This window comes from Salmo salar, chromosome 05 (assembly GCF_965601325.2).
Source record: "Salmo salar chromosome 05, fSalSal1, whole genome shotgun sequence".
NCBI lineage: Eukaryota > Metazoa > Chordata > Actinopteri > Salmoniformes > Salmonidae > Salmo > Salmo salar.
The window spans coordinates 20,732,565-20,752,885 of NC_138295.1; the positions used below are offsets into that span (position 1 = coordinate 20,732,565).

The following is a 20,321-nucleotide window of genomic DNA, read 5'->3' on the forward strand; positions in this document are numbered from 1 at the left end:
TCCTGTAAAGAGGCTATAGAAGGCCAAGAAATGGTCAGAGAGGGCACTTCCTGTATAGAATCTTCTCAGGTTTTGGCCTGCCATATGAGTTCTGTTATACTCACAGACACCATTCAAACAGTTTTAGAAACTTTAGGGTGTTTTCTATCCAAATCAAACAATTATATGCATATTCTAGTTTCTGGGCAGGAGTAATAACCAGATTAAATCGGGTACGTTTTTTTATCTGGCCGTGAAAATACTGCCCCCTATCCTAAACATATGAATTTATTTGATGGCATAAAACTTATACTTATGACTTGAATCATGAATAAAATGGTTTTAGCAATAATTTGACACACAGGCATGCAATCTCCATAGACAAACATTGGCAGTAGAATGGCTTTACTGAAGAGCTCAGTGACATTCAACGCGGCACTGTCATAGAATGACACCTTTCCAACAAGTCAGTTCATCAAGTTTCTGCCCTGCTAGAGCTGCCCCGGTCAAGTGTAAGCGCTGTTATTGTGAAGTGGAAACATCTAGGAGCAACAACGGCTCAGCCTGCAATGTGATAGGCTACACAAGGTCACAGAACGGGACTGCCAAGTGCTGAAAAGCATTGCGCGTAAAAATCATCTGTCCTCGGTTGCAACACTCTCCTCTAAGTTCCAAACTGCCTCTGTAAGCAAAATCAGCACAATAACTGTTCGACGGGAGCTTAATGAAATGGGTTTCCATGGCAGAGCAGCCACAAACAAGCCTAAGATCACCAAGCGCAATGCCAAGCATCGGCTGGAGTGGTGTAAAGCTCGCCGCCATTGGACTCAAGAGCAGTGGAAATGCATTCTCTGGAGTGATGAATCACGCTTCAACATCTGGCCGTCCAACAGACAAATCTGGGTTTGGCGGATGCCAGGAGAACGCTACCTGCCCCAATGCATAGTACAAACTGTAAAGTTTGGTGGAGGAGAAATAATGGTCTGGGGCTGTTTTTCATGATTCAGGCTAGGCCCCTTAGTTCCAGTGAAGGGAAATCTTAACAATACTGAATACAATGATATTCTAGACAATTCTGTCCTTCAACTTTGTTTGGGGAAGTCCCTTTCCTGTTTCAGCATGACAATGCCCCCATGCAGAAAGCAAGAACCATACAGAAATGCTTTGACTGCTTTTTTATTGACATCATGTTGGCCATGCTGTATCTGAAACAAAGTTCAGTCCCAGTCTGAGTACCTGACATCAGAGTACACACTCTCCTGTGGTGTCTCGCTATTCATTCTTCCTCTTTTAGTTTTCTTCTCAGAGAAATGCAATGCAGCATTACATTTTAGTCATTTAGCAGACGCTCTTATCCAGAGCGACTTACAGTAGTGAATGCATACATTTCATACAATTTCATACATTTTTTTTCTGCGCTGGCCCCCCGTGGGAATCGAACCCACAACCCTGGCGTTGCAAACACCATGCTCTACCAACTGATCTACAGGGAAGGCTGTATTTAACAGATCTGTGTTTGGCATCTAAGGAATAGAGTAGAGTAAATAATAACTCCACTGTGCACAACAACAGAAAAGTCCAAATAATAACATTAACAATAACATGGTCAAGGGAAATGTGCATTCTGAGTCTAGGATTCAATTCATAGCACAGGGCGCTGGGACACCGACAATGCAGATTTTTTGTCAAGCGTGCTAAAACACAGATCTAACGTGTATCACATTGAACCCCGGTCAAGCGTGCTATAACACAGATCTAACGTGTATCAGATTGAACCCCGGTCAAGCGTGCTATAACACAGATCTAACGTGTATCAGATTGAACCCCGGTCAAGCGTGCTATAACACAGATCTAACGTGTATGAGATTGAACCCCGGTCAAGCGTGCTATAACACAGATCTAACGTGTGTCAGATTGAACCCCGGTCAAGCGTGCTATAACACAGATCTAACGAGTATCAGATTGAACCCCGGTCAAGCGTGCTATAACACAGATCTAACGTGTATCAGATTGAACCCCGGTCAAGCGTGCTATAACACAGATCTAACTTGTATAAGATTGAACCCCGGTCAAGCGTGCTATAACACAGATCTAACGTGTATCAGATTGAACCCCGGTCAAGCGTGCTATAACACAGATCTAATGTGTATCAGATTGAACCCCGGTCAAGCGTGCTATAACACAGATCTAACGTGTATCAGATTGAACCCCAGTCAAGCGTGCTATAACACAGATCTAACGTGTATCAGATTGAACCCCGGTCAAGCGTGTTATAACACAGATCTAACGTGTATCAGATTGAACCCCGGTCAAGCGTGCTATAACACAGATGTAACGTGTATCAGATTGAACCCCGGTCAAGCGTGCTATAACACAGATCTAACGTGTATCAGATTGAACCACGGTCAAGCGTGCTATAACACAGATCTAACGTGTATCAGATTGAACCCCGGTCTTAGTGTTATATTTTCTCCTACTAGTTAATGACAGGCTATGGCTATCCAAAACCAATGTTTTAATAAAACAAAAACATTTCCATAGCCTTTACTTTGTAAAACCAATAACTAAACTGATGTGTTCAGCAAGTTTACATTGTTCAATAAAATATTTTAAGTTACACTACAGATTTCTGGACAATAAATAAGCAATTGAATATGAGGGTAATTTAACATCTTAAAGCACCACAACACTGCCCCAACATCTCATTGGTTACTGCTGTACTTTGTCATTTATTCACAAATATACACATATACACTAATATACACACTCCTGTGTAACAGGTAATGTACCTCTTGTTTTCACACATTGGATAATATAGATGTTACATACCTGACCACTTGACTGCTCTGATAAGAGGTTATCATCATGGTGAATATGCTGAGAGACACTTGCTGTATACAGATAGAAACCCAAGCATGAAAATGGAGATGAAATGTACAGTATAACATTCAGCGCTGAATCAGAACATGAGGTGAGATTTTACATATAAATGATCATAGCTAACACATTTGAAACAAACAAATAGATATGTATCTCTAAAATGACTTACCTTTACAATGATAACATGTTTGCCTCTTGTTTTTGGTACAAGCAAGAATACAAATTACAATCACACACAGCCACTGCTGCTCCCAAAGATCCACTGTGTTTCCTGGTACGAAAATACATTCAACATGCTTTTCGTGTTTTAAGGTAAGCATCCATAGTTGATAACACAATTTATTTCGCTTTGACCCATTTAAACTAAATAATGGTATCTATAAAATATGCTTGAATGTTTCGCCAAACAGGATCTCTCCACATGTGACCACAGCACAGTAGTAAGTCCCAGCATCAGAAGGGCTGAGGTTGTTCTTAGAGAGGCTGTAGACACAGCTCTGTGTAGGAGAGGGAGTCTCAGGGCTCTTCTCACACTCATCACTCCTGTTCCCAGTGGTGTAAATAACTCCTGGATGGGATTCTCCTGATCCAGCTCTGAACCAGTAGACACTGTGTTCTCCTGTACAGGTCTCAGAGAGTACTGTACACTGTAGAATCACAGAGTCTCCTGGAGGGACTGGGTCAGACACTGGCTGTTGCTCTACAGTCTGGTAGTGTGACCTTTTCTGACTGACACCTAATTTATGTTGTTTTTATGAAAGAAATGTCAGTGTCACGTGAATACAAAATTATTGCAGTTTGGCTCTCTAGAATCATGTATGTATGTAGCACCCTCAGCATCTATATAACAAAGGATAACTTAACAAACAAAACTGTTGTGATAAACATTGAGATAAGAGTCTCCTGGATGGACTGGGTCGGACTCTGGCTGCTGGTCCACTGTCTTGTAGTCAGTCTGACCGTTTCCTAAATTAATCGGAACATAATGAGTAATTATCAGACTTTGAAATAGTATAAGATAAACATATTTTACTGCAATCTTTCCGTAGGCTGAGAATTTACAAATGTACCAAGCAAATATTTTGTTTAATTACTGAACAAATTATTGTCCAATTAACATAACTTATAAATATAAATTAAAATGATTTTAACTTTTAACCTCTATGGGCTAGGTGGGACGCTAGCGTGCCACCCGTGGTGCACTCCATCAACAGCAGGTGCATTTCAAGAGCGGCAAATTTGAATCCAAATAAATGTCAAAATTCAAATTTTTCAAACATACAACTATTTTACACCCTTTGAAAGATAAACATCTCCTTAATCTAACCACGTTTTACGATTTCAAAAAGGTTTTACGGCGAAAGCATAAATTTAGAGTATGTTAGGACAGTACATTTACAAGAGTTGTGTGTAATGTTTTGTCAAGTCAAAGACAGGGTCACCAAAACCATAAAACCAGCTAAAATGATGCACTAACCTTTTACAATCTCCATCAGATGACACTCCTAGGACATTATGTTAGACAATGCATGCATTTTTAGTTCTATCAAGTTCATATTTATATCCAAAAACAGCGTTTTACTATGGCATTGATGTTGAGGAAATCGTTTCCCTCCAATAACCGGCAGTCAAGTCAGCGTCACAAATTAAATAATTAAAATTAGAAAACATTGGTAAAATATTATATTGTCATTTAAAGAATTATAGATTTACATCTCTTGAACGCAATCAACTTGCCAGATTTAAAAATAACCTTACTGGGAAATCACACTTTGCAATAATCTGAGCACTGCGCCCAGAAAAATACGCGTTGCGATACAGACTAGACGTCATGTTGGGGAGATCTAAAATCGAAAATACTATGTAAATAATCCATTACCTTTGATTCTCTTCATCAGATGTCACTTCCAGGTATCACAGGTCCATAACGAATGTAGTTTTGTTCAAAAAAGCTCATCATTTATGTCCAAAAATCTCCGTCTTGTTAGCACATGATCTAAGCCAGCCGGACTTCTCGTCATGAACGAGGGGAAAAAATATATTTACGTTCGTTCAAACATGTCAAACGTTGTATAGCATAAATCATTAGGGCCTTTTTTAACCAGAACATGAATAATATTCAAGGTGGACGAATGCATACTCTTTTATAACGTATTGGAACGAGGGTACCCAACATGAACTCGCGCGCCAGGTGTCTAATGGGACATCATCGTTCCATGGCTCTTGTTCGGTCAGATCTCCCTCCAGAAGACTCAAAACACTTTGTAAAGGCTGGTGACATCTAGTGGAAGCAATAGGAAGTGCCAAAATATTCCTCAGCCCCTGTGTTTTTCAATGGGATAGGTTTAAAGGTAATACAACACATCAGGTATCCACTTCCTGTCAGAAAATGTCTCAGGGTTTTGCCTGCCAAATGAGTTCTGTTATACTCACAGACACCATTCAAACAGTTTTAGAAACTTTAGAGTGTTTTCTATCCATATATAATAAGTATATGCATATTCTAGTTACTGGGTAGGATTAGTAACCAGATTAAATCGGGTACATTTTTTTATCCAGACGTGCAAATGCTGCCCCCTAGCCCTAATTAAAGACAGAAATGTGCCACCTCTAAATTCCACAGTCATCTCTCTTCCAATTGCACAATAGTACATAGCTTCATCTTCTGGGATCAAGTTCATGATAGTAAGGCGAAACATAATCTGATCCAATTTTATATTGAAGTGTGAATTATTAAATCCAGAGTGAAACACAGGCTCTGTTAAATATTTCTGCATTGATGCGACATTTGCTCATCGCTGAATTCTTCTTCTGGGAAAACACATAGCAGGGTTACAGGATCACCAAGTTGAACAGTGGTCACTGGACTTAGCAGGTTAACATGGTCTACATCTAAATCAAATGGAAACAGAAAGATACGCATACTGTATTTATCACACAGACAAGGACAAGTGTTAAACAAGAGAAAACAGTAGTCTGTGAAAATCATTCCAGATGAAATACATTTATTTAGCTTTCTTTGTTTATTAGCACTGACTCAAGTTATTCTTTATTTGTAGATGGTATGTGTGTTGGCTGAACGTTCTAAATGTCTATTTATCCTATCCTTCAAGAAGCTTGAATTATATTGAATTGCACAGCACCACAACGAAACATGTTTTAATATTCTACCAGTGATGAAACTGTACTTACACGCTGCACTGAGAATAATCATAGCAATCCCTAATCTGACCATCATGGTATGTAACCTCTGGGGAGGTGGTGTTTATTTGGTCTGTGCTTAAATGACAACCAAAGATCAAATATTCAAACTTGAAAACATACCTGGAACATAGTGTTCAATACTTCCTGTAAAATGTTCCAACCCGTGACCCATTTCTTCTGTAAACCTGACATGCCTGTTATGTCATAAGGTCACCACCTTAGCTTTCATGTTACTGTTTACTAGGGTGTCTCATATATAGTTTATTTTTAAGTGCCTAATTGTCCTTTTATCCACATTACTTTTTGTTGTTGCATGGATACATGTGTATAGATTATATAATGTATTATAGAAGATGTCTGTACCATTTTTGACCGTGATTGTTTTTAGTGTCTGAAATGTGGTCTCAATGTGGTTTTAAAAATATCTGTATTTTGTATAATTGTATCATTGTGGTTTGACACTTAAATAGATTTGTCAAACTAACTATATTAATGAATTTCCTATTTTTTCTGTCTGTCTGCACAGTACATTTGCTATATATTTCTAGCCTTTTTACTTGTCCTGTTTCATTGAATTGTTTTTGTCATGAAAACATCTGACTGAAAATGCACTTGTTTCCCTTGTAGGTGTTTTGACTACAGCACTGTGAGGTCCTGTATTGAAGTGGTCTGGGATCATTTAAGGTAGACTGGGTTGATTACCTGAAAGCTCTCAAGTGTCAGGCTAAACAGGCAGTAACCAGTGGACCGCTCAGGAACCCAACGTCTTAAAGGATACAAGCATTTACAAGCATTGCGCTACACCCACAACAACATCTGTTAAATATGTGTATGTGACCTATAAAATGTGATTTGTTTTGATGTTTATTTTTTACAACCAAATATCTACTTTTGATGTAAATTGCATGGTATAGGGTCCAGACACCTTTTTGTCATTTCATTTTTTTTTTTTTTACTTTCCCCAAATAGCAAATCACTTACTCATTATCGTGTAGTACGGAGGCCCTGAAAAAACACGAACAAAGGCTCCAAAAACACCCAAATATGTCATTTTAGAAACGTCAAAGCTCTCAGTATAGGGATGCATGTCTTAAGATGTTGTACACATGAGATTGTGTAATTACGAACTTTATCCACAACGTTATATTCCCTTTTGTGTGACTCGAGACGGTTCCCCTATCCAGCTGTTCCAGTGTTCATGTAACCAGCTGCCACAAGTATCTGCCAAAATAAAGGAAACACCAACGAAGTGTCTTAATAGGGCATTGGGCCACCACGAGCCACCAGAACAGCTTCAATACGCCTTGGCATGGATTCTACAAGTGTCTGGAACTTCCTGTGTGGAAGCACCCCATGCTTTCAATACACAATCCAAGATGGCGTAGCAGTCGAACGTGTGTTTGTCTTATCCCGTGTAAATAGTCTGTTTTTCATTTTTTCGTACAGTTGAAGTCGGAAGTTTACATACAATTAGGTTGGAGTCATTAAAACTCGTTTTTCAACCACTCCACACATTTCTTGTTAACAAACTATAGTTTTGGCAAGTCGGTTAGGACATCTACTTTGTGCATGACACAAGTAATTTTTCCAACAATTTTTTACAGACAGATTATTTCACAGATTTTAATTCACTGTTTCGCAATTCCAGTGGGTCAAAAGTTAACATACACGAAGTTGACTGTGCCTTTAAACAGCTTGGAAAATTCCTGAAAATGATGTCAGGAATCATGGCTTTTGAAGCTTCTATTAGGCTAATTGACATCCTTTGAGTCAATTGGAGGTGTACTGTTTAAAGGCACAGTCAACTTAGTGTATGTAAACTTCTGACCCAAGTGAAATAATCTGTCTGTAAACAATTGTTTGAAAAATTACTTGTGTCATGCACAATGTAGATGTCCTAATGTAATGGAAATTATATGATTAAAGGTTTGACTAAATTATTTCACTCAGAAACCTTATAACCTGTTGAAATGTATTCAAAATAAGGCTATAATAATGGGTTAAAAACTATATTCCAATACTGTGTGTGAGTAAGACACTATAACCACTTTAAAAAATGAGCAGGGCAGAGGTGATAAGATGACCTTGGGAAAGGAACAGGAGAAGAGGCCTCCTTAAGTTAGGGAGAGAAACAACGGCCTGGGAACAGTTAGGCTGGCAAAAGATAAGGAGACAGGTGGTCTGGGTACTGTGGAAAAATACAGCCGCCTAAAGCTGGGTGGAGTTCTCTACTGGTGTGTGTGTGTGTGGTGTGTGTGTGTGTGTGTGTGTGTGTGTGTGTGTGTGTGTGTGTGTGTGTGTGTGTGTGTGTGTGTGTGTGTGTGTGTGTGTGTGTGTGTTAATATAAAAGGCTTTGTACATTGTAAGGATTTTCAGAGCTCTCATAAATAAAGGTTTTGACCCTTGTAGGCTGGCTATCCGTCTGCTTCATTCAACCAGAATCTTACACACTCTGGGGGGGGGAGGCAGACTGAGTAGTTTAATTGAAGTTCGGTTTAAGAACATTGATAACTTAATTCACATAACATCTAATCAACTTGCCAAAACTATAGTTTGTTAACAAGAAATGTATGGAGTGGTTGAAAAACGAGTTTTAATGACTCCAACGTAAGTGTGTGTAAACTTCCAACTTGGACTGTATATATATAAAAATATGAATATCATGGTGGACACCTAAGACTTTGACTGCAATGCCCTGATACATTTAGTGCTCAAATCTCTGACAACTGAACAATGAGGTGGACACAAGGAATAGTGTTTTTGTAATTTGTTATAGGCTGTTTTTAAGGACACGTAAATGTGACACATTTGACCAACATCCCCCTGCGCCAGGTTGGATCTGAATGCATATGGATGTCCATAAAATTTTTCATATGGTATATTGTTTTTATGAAGATTTTAGAATATTCACATGAAAATCTGTCACTAATAGGATGGAAACCTAGCTAAAGACACCCTAAAGACTCGCTCGTCCAGTGTCACTTTGATTATGCCTGCACATCAAGGTTCACCAGCAGCCACAAACATCTAAGGATTATGCTTCCAGCCAAACAAACTTGTAAGAATTGTACCTGAACTCCCCTCTCATCAGGGGGTTGAGCATTACTTGTCTCTATCTCTGTAATGTGTCTTCTATGTAATTGTAGATGTATTTACGTACAAAATAGGGACCACAATGGAAATAGGTCCCTGACTTTATTGTGCAATACACAAAAAAATAAAAAATAAGGTAAATCAATCAATAAATCCAAACTGTACAACAGCCAATTGATGAATGGAAAGAGACATCTGAAACAAAACACCAAAAAGTTTAATGACATTCGGAGATTGTCAAGCAAAGCCTTCGATACTTGGTAAGTCTACAAGGTACGGAGGGATGTATTTTCTGTTTGTCGAGATTGCCATAGTCTAGTTATCGTGGTGTTGAAACTGAAAACCATGATATTAAATTGCCCGAAGTCGGTAAGCTTTGTTTATTGGTTGTGTGGTGTATTGGCACATAAACTTGTCGGTGGAATATTCATTGCATATATTTTATATAATTATAAATATGGCATCAAAATGTTGAAAATCAGATTCCCCCTAGCTGATCATTGTTTGCAGCTGGCTCTGATCGTAGTGCAATGAAACAGGCAGGGAGAGCGAGCACATCTGTGGTGGTCGGTGAACCATCAACCTTCAGGACCGTAGCCCTGCGTGGCATCGACTGTGCCACAAAAGCAAGCTAAAGTGGCAAAGTCAATATCCACATTTATAAACACAGTTATTGTTATTTGTGGTTGTAGACATTATTTTGAGTAAATTCTATAAGGGGGAGAGTGTTCAATCTATTTTACAGTAGAAGGGGTGGGTCATTTGAAAATATTTTTTACTTTGGTGAGGGGGTGTTTTTTTTATGACACTTTGAGTTGGACCAGTCCCTCCCCCCAATAAATGTAGATCTGTCCCTTAGATAACCAACCAGGTTGTTTGTGGGAAAATCTAACAGGAAGTGTAGCATGATTTAGTTTTCTCCAGCCTAGCAGATAGGTCTGTGAGTATAGACTTGCCTTTTTTGCATTTCATGGGCAGAGGACAACTGCACCAGGCGTGTAAGAGCTACTCACCAAGATGATCAAAATTGGAGTGATTGTGGTACTTCTCAGTTTGATGTGTAAGTGAAATTCCAAACTTAACCTATTTTTCAATAATGAATGGCTTAATTCCAAGACCCTAGTTCTGGACTAAAACTATTCTTAATGGAGATTCTAAAAAGCATTCTAAATGGAGATGGCCTAATCTGTCTCTGGGAAAGCAGTGGCTTATCATATATTTCTAATATGTAGCTCATAAAACTAATTTGAAACGTTAGAGGAAACAAGGTGCATATGGATAAAAACTGTGGACATGTTTCACCTCAAACACAATTGAAGGTGTTGCAGAAAAAAATATGAACAGAAAAATATTTTCCCATTTAAGTTGAGTGTTTCTTGTAAATGCATTGCATTATCACTTTATAACGTTGGCAATAGTTGTATTTTAATTGGCATGGTTATAAAATGTGTTTTTACAGATGTGACACAATGCAATGATGTTCAGTATCAAACTCAAGTTCGGGAGATTCATCCTGGGGACCCAGTGACTCTCTACTGTGTTTTTTCAAAGGAAGATATCAATATGTTCTGGTACAAACAAATGGTGGGGCAAAAGCCTCAAAGTATTGTAACAATGACAAAATATGATATGCCTGTATGGCACAAGGACTTTAACCATTCACGTTTCAATGTGGAGAAGGCTGATGCTGATGGGATGTATCGACTTGCTATTACAAACACGGACCCAACAGATGAAGCCGTGTACTATTGTGCAGTGAGAACAGCCTATGAAGTCAACTTTATCAATGGGACTCATTTACTATTGAAAGGTAATCATAGTACCTAAATACTATTAACATTAGTACATTTACATGTTATTCACACAGCTCCCTTTGTACCCACTGTGTTGTGTGAATTGTTTGAATGCCTGTAGTAGCATACAAATATGTGTTATTACAAAAGAAAAACCCTCATTAATGTATACAATTAGCTGACAAAACTGAACTCTTAGAATCTTTCTGAACCATGTGATACATTAAAGAATCAAAACATGTATCCCATTTAGGTAAGAATCACCAAAGGTCACACTACCATACTGTGGTGCAGAGGCCAGTGTCTGACCCAGTCCATCCAGGAGACTCTGTGACTCTACAGTGTACAGTACTCACTGAGACCTGTACAGGAGAACACAGTGTGTACTGGTTCAGAGCCGGATCAGGAGAATCCCATCCAGGAGTCATTTACACCTCTGGGAACAGGAGTGATGAGTGTCAGAAGAACCCCGAGACTCCCTCTCCTACACAGAGCTGTGTCTACAGCTTCTCAAAGAACAACCTCAGCCTCTCTGATGCTGGGACTTACTACTGTGCTGTGGCCACATGTGGGGAGATCTTCTTTGGCAATGGAACAAACCTGCATATTGGTAGGTAGTATATATATATATATATATATATATATATATATATATATATATATATATATATATATATATATATATATATATATATATATATATATATAAAATCTAAAACATTCTTAACAACTGAAGCTATGATTAAAGGTTGAGTAGCATCAGTTCTTGAGATTGTACACCTAAAAAAACATCTGTATAACTTTATTTTACATAAGTAAAAACTATGATTTTGTTGTACATTTCTAGAAAAAGCAACAGATCCTGTAATCATTGCTTTAGGAGTGACCTCGGCCATCTGTGTGATAGGGATCATTATCCTCATCTGCACCAGACATACTAGACCAGTTTGTGAACATTGTAAAGGTGAACTGTTTAACGTTGCAAATTGTTAAGGATTATCTAAAACTGTTTGGCAAATTTCCCTTTGAAAGTCTAGTAATTTTGATGCTTTGTTTTTATTAATGGGAACAGCGGGTGCTTTTCAGCATATCGGACATGACAACTCAAGTAGAGAATCAAGCAGCAAGGTAAACTCTGCAAAGTTGTCTAATCAACATTGTCCAGAAATGTAACATGGCATTACTTTTCTCACCTTATTATTTTAAAACTACGTATCCTGTTAGGGATTAATATTGTATAATAGTTTGATGAAAATATGACTATTCACAGGATCAAGATGCAGATACCCTGAATTATGCTGCATTGAACTTCTCTGAGAGGAAAACTAAAAGAGGAAGAAAGAAGAGAGAGACACCACAGGAGAGTGTGTACTCTGATGTCAGGTGTTCAGACTGGGAGTGAACTACAGTACAGAGGAATACATTTTGGTCAAAAATCGATTTTTTAATTGCTATTATATACTTTAATTGTCAAGACAAAAAGCAACACTCTTTTGTATCATAGGGCATCAGGGTTTTTCTCATCTCTGCAACCCAGAACCTAATCTCATTTCTAGACTAATGTGAGTAGCAGAACAAAGGACATATCCTCTATCCTGTATTTTATTGTTCATGTTTTAACGTAATTCAAGAATTGATCCCAATTGTTGCTGTAATGTTAAATTAAGCTTGTGATATTTATGTTTATTTTTATCTAGTATACTTTGTGTAGTATCATTGCATACCACAGCATTTCTTGAGTTCAAATTTGAATTTATGTATCTGTTGATGTACCGTATATTTGCTTTATTACATTACAAAATGTACCATTGCATATTAAAACACATTTCACCAATAAAATATTGTTTCCATGTGAACCCAGTGCAGTCTCTCAAAGTTGCATTAACAATGTCATAATGAAATCATGAAAAACCACCAAAGCCCATACTGCTTCCTGGTGGTGATCTGGGCACCGTTTCCAACCATGTACATACTGTATGTCCACATGGTACCGTCTCCATTCAAGGACTTGACAACACTCCCTCTTACAATTAATGTAAGATCACCACACTGGAGTTTCATTTATACCCTGTTCACACTGCTAAACTGAGCTTTACTGCATTGCCCTGGGATGCTGATGCAAGCATAAAGATGTAGGATCTTAATTAGTTCACACTGTTGCTTGATCAAATTATATTTTTCACATGCTTTGTAAACAACAGGTGTAGACTAACAGTGAAATGCTTACTTAAAATAATAGAAAGACAATAACACGAGGAATAAATACACAACTAGTAAGATTAACTTGGCTATATACACAGGGTACCAGTACCAGTACCGAGTCATTGTGCGGGGGTACGAGGTAATTGAGGTAGATATGTACATTTAGGTAGGGGTAAAGTGACTAGGCAACAAGCTAGATAATTAACAGTAGCAGCAGCATATGTGAGTCAAAAGAGTTAGCGCAAACAGGATCAATACAGATTGTCTGGGTAGCTATTTGGTGAACTATTTAGCACTCTTACGGCTTGAAGGTAGAAGCTGTTCAGGGTCCTGTTGGGTCCAGACTTGCTGCATCGGTACTGCTTGCCATGCGGTAGCAGAGAGAACAGTCTATGACTAGGGTGGCTGGAGTCTTTGACCATTTTTAGGGCCTTCCTCTGACACCGCCTGGTATAGAGATCCTGAATGGCAGGGAGCTCAGCCCCAGTGATGTACTAGTCATTACGCACTACTTTCTGTAGCACCTTTAAAAAAAAATCACCTTTATTTAACCTGTTGGGGATAGGGGGCAGTATTTGCACGGCCGGATAAAAAACGTACCCGATTTAATCTGGTTACTACTCCTGCCCAGTAACTAGAATGGATAGAAAACACCCTAAAGTTTCTAAAACTGTTTGAATGGTGTCTGTGAGTATAACAGAACTCATATGGCAGGCAAAAACCTGAGAAGATTCCTTACAGGAAGTGGCCTGTCTGAGAAGTTCTTGTTCTTCTTGGCTCTGTTTATTGAAAACTGAGGATCTTTGCTGTAACGTGACACTTCCTACGGCTCCCATAGGCTCTCAGAACCCGGGAAAAAGCTGAATGATGTAATTCCAGCCTCTGGCTGAAAAACATTAGCGCGTTTGGATAGTGGCCGGTCAGAGTACCATCAGACTGAGGCTCGTGCACTAGTCGACCCCATGTTTAATTTTCTTTCGTCTTTGAATGTAAACACTTTCCCGGTCGGAATATTATCGCTTTTTACGAGAAAAATTGCATAAAAATTGATTTTAAACAGCGGTTGACATGCTTCGAAGTACGGTAATGGAATATTTAGAATTTTTTTGTCACGAAATGCGTTGTGCGCGTCACCCTTCTTTACCATTCGGATAGTGTCTTGAACGCACAAACAAAACAGAGGATATTTGAACATAACTATGGATTATTTTGAACCAAACCAACATTTGTTATTGAAGTAGAAGTCCTGGGAGTGGATTCTGACGAAGAACAGCAAAGGTAATAACATTTCTCTTATAGTAAATCTGATTTTGGTCAGGGCTAAACTTGGTGGGTGTCGAAATAGCTAGCCCTGTGATGCCAGGCTATCTACTCAGAATATTGCAAAATGTGCTTTCACCGAAAAGCTATTTTAAAATCGGACATAGCGAGTGCATAAAGGAGTTCTGTATCTGTAATTCTTAAAATAATTGTTATGTTTTTTGTGAACGTTTATCGTGAGTAATTTAGTAAATTCACCGGAAGTTTGCGGGGGGTATGCTAGTTCTGAACGTCACATGCTAATGTAAAAAGCTGGTTTTTGATATAAATATGAACTTGATTGAACAAAACATGCATGTATTGTATAACATAATGTCCTAGGGTTGTCATCTGATGAAGATCATCAAAGGTTAGTGCTGCATTTAGCTGTGGTTTGGTTTATGTGACATTATATGCTAGCTTGAAAAATGGGTGTCTGATTATTTCTGGCTGGGTACTCTGCTGACATAATCTAATGTTTTGCTTTCGTTGTAAAGCCTATTTGAAATCGGACAGTGTGGTTAGATTAACAAGAGTCTTGTCTTTAAAATGGTGTAAAATAGTCATATGTTTGAGAAATTGAAGTAATAGCATTTCTAAGGTATTTTAATATCGCGCCACGGGATTCAACTGGCTGTTGAGTAGGTGGGACGATTTCGTCCCGCCGACCCTAGAGAGGTTCAGGTAGGCCAGTTGAGAAAAAGTTCTCATTTACAACTGCGACTTGGTCAAGATATAGCAAAGCAGTGCGACATATACAACAACACAGAGTTACACATGGAATAAACAAGCGTACAGTCAATAACACAATAGAAAAAAATAGAAAAATAAATAGGCCATAGTAGCGAATTAATTAACATTTAGCAAATTAACACTGGAGTGATAGATGTGCAGGTGATGATGTGCAAGTAGAAATACTGGTGTGCAAAATAGCAGAAAAGTAAATAAAAACAAGATGGGGATGAGGTGAGATGAGAGTGAAGGAGGCTTTGTTGCGAAATAGAAAGCCAATTCTAGATTTAATTTTGGATTTGAGATGTTTAATATAAGTCTGTAAGGAGAGTTTACAGTCTAGCCAGACACCTACTGTAGGTATTTGCAGTTGTCCACATGTTATAAGTCAGAACCATCCAGATTAGTGATGCTAGTCGGGCGGGCGGGCGGGCAGCGAACGGTTGAAAAGCATGCATTTGGTTTTACTAGCATTTAAGAGCAGTTGGAGGCCATGGAAGGAGTGTTGTATAGCATTGAAGCTCGTTTGGAGGTTTGTTAATTTCTTATGGGCAGGTGGGACGGTAGCGTCCCACCTGGCCAACATCCGGTGAAATTGCAGAGCGCGAAATTCAAACTACAGAATTATAAATATTTTTTTTTCTCATAAAATCACAAGTGTAATACATCAAAATAAAGCTTAACTTCTTGTTAATTAGGGACAGACGTTCCGGTAGCGGAACGCCTCACCAATATCCAATGTTATAGCGTGGCGCGAAATACAAATACCTCAAAAATGCTATAAATTCAATTTCTCAAATATATGACTATTTTACACCATTTTAAAGACAAGACTCTCCTTTATCTAACCACATTGTCGGATTTCAAATAGGCTTTACAGCGAAAGCAAAACATTAGATTATGTCAGGAGAGTACCCTCCCAAAAATAATCACACAGCCATTTTCAAAGCAAGCATATATGTCACAAAAACCAAAACCACAGCTAAATGCAGCAATAACCTTTGATGATCTTCATCAGATGACACTCCTAGGAGATTATGTTATACAATACATGCATGTTTTGTTCAATCAAGTTCATATTTATATCAAAAACCAGCTTTTAACATTAGCATGTGATGTTCAGAACTAGCATACCCACCGCAAACTTCCGGTGAATTTACTAAATTACTCACGATAAACGTTGACAAAAAACATAACAATTATTTTAAGAATTATAGATACAGAACTCCTTTATGTAATCGCGGTGTCAGATTTTAAAATAGCTTTTCGGTGAAAGCACATTTTGCAATATTCTGAGTACATGGCCCGGCCATCATGGCTAGCTAATTTGACACCCACCAAGTTTGACCCTCACCAAACTCAGATTTACTATAAGAAAAATTGGATTACCTTTGCTGTTCTTCGTCAGAATGCACTCCCAGGACTTCTACTTCAACAACAAATGTTGTTTTGGTTCGAAATAATCCATAGTTATATTGCAATAGCTCCGTTTTGTTCGTGCGTTGAGGTCACTATCCGAAGGGTGACGCGCGGGTGCATTTCGTGACAAAAAAATTCAAAATATTCCATTACCGTACTTCGAAGCATGGCAAACGCTGTTTAAAATCAATTTTTATGCTATTTTTCTCATAAAATAGCGATAATATTCCAACCGGGCGACGTTGTATTCATTCAAACACTGAAAGAAAAACATGGAGTCGTCTCGTGCATGCGCGCTCCAGTGTCATTGTTCTCAGCAGGACCACTCACAAAAACTCCTGCTGTTTTTCGCCCAGAGACTGGAGAGCTCTCATTCCACTTAATGGCTCCTTCTGAGAGCCAATGGAAGCCTTAGAAAATGTCACGTTACAGCAGAGATGCTGTATTTTTGATAGAGATGCCCTAAAAGGAGAACAAATTGTCAGACAGGGCACTTCCTGTATAGAATCTTCTCAGGTTTTGGCCTGCCATATGAGTTCTGTTATACTCACAGACACCATTCAAACAGTTTTAGAAACTTTAGAGTGTTTCCTATCCAAATCTACTAATTATATGCATATTCTAGTTTCTGGGCAAGAGTAGTAACCAGATTAAATCGGATACGTTTTTTATCCGGCCGTGAAAATACTGCGCCCTATCCCAGACAGGTTAATGGGTTTGTGCTTATTAGTAACTGGAATAAGCAATTTCATAAATGTGTAAAGTGCTGCGTCTGGTTGCTCCTCATTACACACCACAGACCAGCAAATATTCTTTACATCATCAACATATGAATCAAAATATTCACTATAAAACGTATTGTATGACCTCTTATACACTATATTAGGCCCAGCTTTTGGAACTTTGGTTTTTCTAGATATGGTAATTATATTGTGATCACTACATCCTATGGATTTGGATACTGCTTTAAAGCTAATTTCTGCAGCATAGGTAAAGATGTGATCAATACATGTCGATGATTTCATTCCTGTGCTCTTTGTAAATACCCTGGTAGGTTTACTGACAACCTGAACCAGGTTGCAGGCAATGGTTACAGTTTGAATTTTTTTCTTGAGTGGGCAGCTTGATGATAGCAAGTCAATATTTATATCCCCCAGAAAAAATATACTTCTATGTTGATATCACATACATTATCAAGCATTTCACACATATTATCCAGATACTGACTGTCAACACCTGGTGGTCTATAGCAGCTTCCCACAAGAATAGGCTTTAGGTGAGGCAGATGAACCTGTAGCCATATTACTTCAACAGTATTTAACATTAGATCAACTCTAAGCTTTACAGGAATGTGGTTCTGAATATAGACCACCACACCGCCCCGTTGGCATTTCTGTCTTTTCGGTAAATGTTAAAACCATGTATTGCTACCACTGTATCATCAAAGGTATTATCTAAGTGAGTTTCAGAGATAGTCAGAATATGAATGTCATCTGTTACATGCAAGTTATTGACTTCGTGGACCTTGTTTCTCAGGCTGCATATGTTAATATGGGCTATTTTTTAGCACTTTTTGGGTTGCTTGATTGTTTTTAATGCTTTACTGGGAAGCTTATCAGAAGTAGACTTGCTCATGTTATTTGTATTGGAGCTGATAGTGCAGGGTGAGCTGCACAAAGTGGTCTTCTACACACCACCTCAGTGTTAACAGTGTAACTCTGGTTCATAGGCTCATGACTACTCATGATTACTGCATACAATAGCTGTAGGATCAAAGGAATTAAGGGAAATTTGGGGAACATAAATTAAGTTACTTACATTGTGTCTGCCAACTCACCTAAGGACAATATACATTTGATGCAACATTATGATGACTCATTGTAGCACAGGGTTTTTGCCTTGGGAACAGAGATGTTTCTCAGCATAGAGTTGCCTATGATGACAGCAGGTGATGTTGAATGAGCCGGTATCTCAGGCAGCCTCGTGGTCTGATGAGGGTGGGAGCTCCGAGGATCTTTCTTTCTCTCTCAGAGGAGGACCTGAGCCCTAGGACCATGCCTCAGGACTACCTGGCCTGATGACTCCTTGCTGTCCCCAGTCCACATGGCCGTGCTGCTGCTCCAGTTTCAACTGTTCTGCCTGCGGCTACGGAACCCTGACCTGTTCACCAGACGTGCTACCTGTCCCAGACCTGCTGTTTTCAACTCTCTAGAGACAGCAGGAGCTGTAGAGATACTCTGAAAGATTGGCTATGAAAAGCCAACTGACATTTACTCCTGAGGTGCTGACCTGTTGCACCCTTGACAACCACTGTGACCATTATTATTTGACCCTGCTGGTCATTTATGAACATTTGAACATCTTGGCCATGTTCTGTTATAATCTCCACCCGGCACAGCCAGAAGAGGACTGGCCACCCCTCATAGCCTGGTTCCTCTCTAGGTTTCTTCCTAGGTTCTGGCCTTTCTAGGGAGTTTTTCCTAGCCACCGTGCTTCTACACCTGCATTGCTTGCTGTTTGGGGTTTTAGGCTGGGTTTCTGTACAGCACTTTGTGACATCAGCTGATGTAAGAAGGGCTTTATAAATAAATTTGATTGATTGATTGATCTGAACCTGAGGTACAAGCCACCGGAGAGGGAGACAGAACAGAGGACGAAGACACAGGTACCTCCGGATCCGATCTTGAATCAGATGCCCCCAAGGAAGAAGGCGCCAGAACCTCTGGATCCAGGGTAGCAAAGCTGTTTCTGGTCTGTGTCAGGTCCAGCTTCAACATCTCCAAGGAAACTCCCATTGCCAGAGAATGCTTTCTTCGACTTCCACGGCGAGTGACATATCTCCATGGCTGGTTGGTTGTGTCGAGAACAGCTCTGAACTCCAGGGAAGGGGGAGACCCCTTCAAGGATGGAACCCTGCTGAGCACTGGCCAGTCGGCAATGGAGAGCCGACACGGCAGCGACACTTCCACCAGACCAGAGTGGTGTCCGGCTACTGGGGTGGAAGAAAAATAGAAAGTTAGCAGGCGTGGATTCCCCAGTAGCTTGTGTAGGTTTGCTACTTGCAAAGAGTAGAAAAAGTATATAAAAGCACACAGCTTTACAAAAAGAATAAACCAAGGTCTCTCGTCCAGCTTTCAGCTTTTGGCGTTTCAACAGCGTTCAACAACAAACATACGTTGCGCTCAGATGACGTTGGTGTGTGTGGACCATGTTAATTCCTTAGTGATGTGGACACCGAGGAACTTGAACCTCTCGACCTGCTCCACTACAGCCCTGTCAAAGTGGATGTGTGAGTGCTCGGCCCTCCGTTTCCTGTAGTCCACGATCAGCTCCTTTGTCTTGCTGACATTGAGGGATAAGTTGTTGTCCTGGCAGTCTCTGACCTCCTCCTTATAGGCTGCCTCATCGTTGTCTGTGATCAGCAAACTTGATGATGGTGTTGGAGTTGTGAGTGGTCATGCAGTATTTGGTGAACAGGGAGTGCAGGAGGGGACTATGCACACACCCCTGTGGGGCCCCCATGTTGAGGGTCAGTGTGGCAGAGGACATGATACATACCCTCACCAGCTGGGGTTGGCCCGTCAGGAAGTCCAGGATCAAGTTGCAAAGGGAGGTGTTCAGTCCCAGGCTCCTAAGCTAGGGCGTCCACTATGGCTCTCCACCTCCCTCTTTTCTCTGCGAGGGCGTTTGCCTCTTGTCAGGTGACCCCTGTTTTATTCA

The 20,321-nt window shown here is 39.6% G+C and overlaps 1 protein-coding gene across 2 annotated transcripts; it reads left to right on the plus strand.

Annotated features, from left to right (window-relative positions):
- The first annotated feature begins 10,048 nt into the window (after window positions 1-10,048).
- LOC106604499 (uncharacterized) lies at window positions 10,049-12,809 on the plus strand. Of its 2 annotated transcripts, XM_045717971.1 has the most exons (6): window positions 10,049-10,216; window positions 10,616-10,966; window positions 11,203-11,559; window positions 11,797-11,913; window positions 12,022-12,077; window positions 12,220-12,809. In XM_045717971.1, the coding sequence occupies exons 1-6, from the start codon at window positions 10,174-10,176 to the stop codon at window positions 12,349-12,351; spliced, it is 1,056 nt and encodes a 351-aa protein (XP_045573927.1). In that variant the 5' UTR covers window positions 10,049-10,173; the 3' UTR covers window positions 12,352-12,809. The 2 variants fall into 2 exon arrangements, with proteins under 2 accessions (XP_045573927.1, XP_045573928.1); XM_045717972.1 differs by lacking the exon at window positions 11,797-11,913.
- The last annotated feature ends 7,512 nt before the right edge of the window (window positions 12,810-20,321 follow it).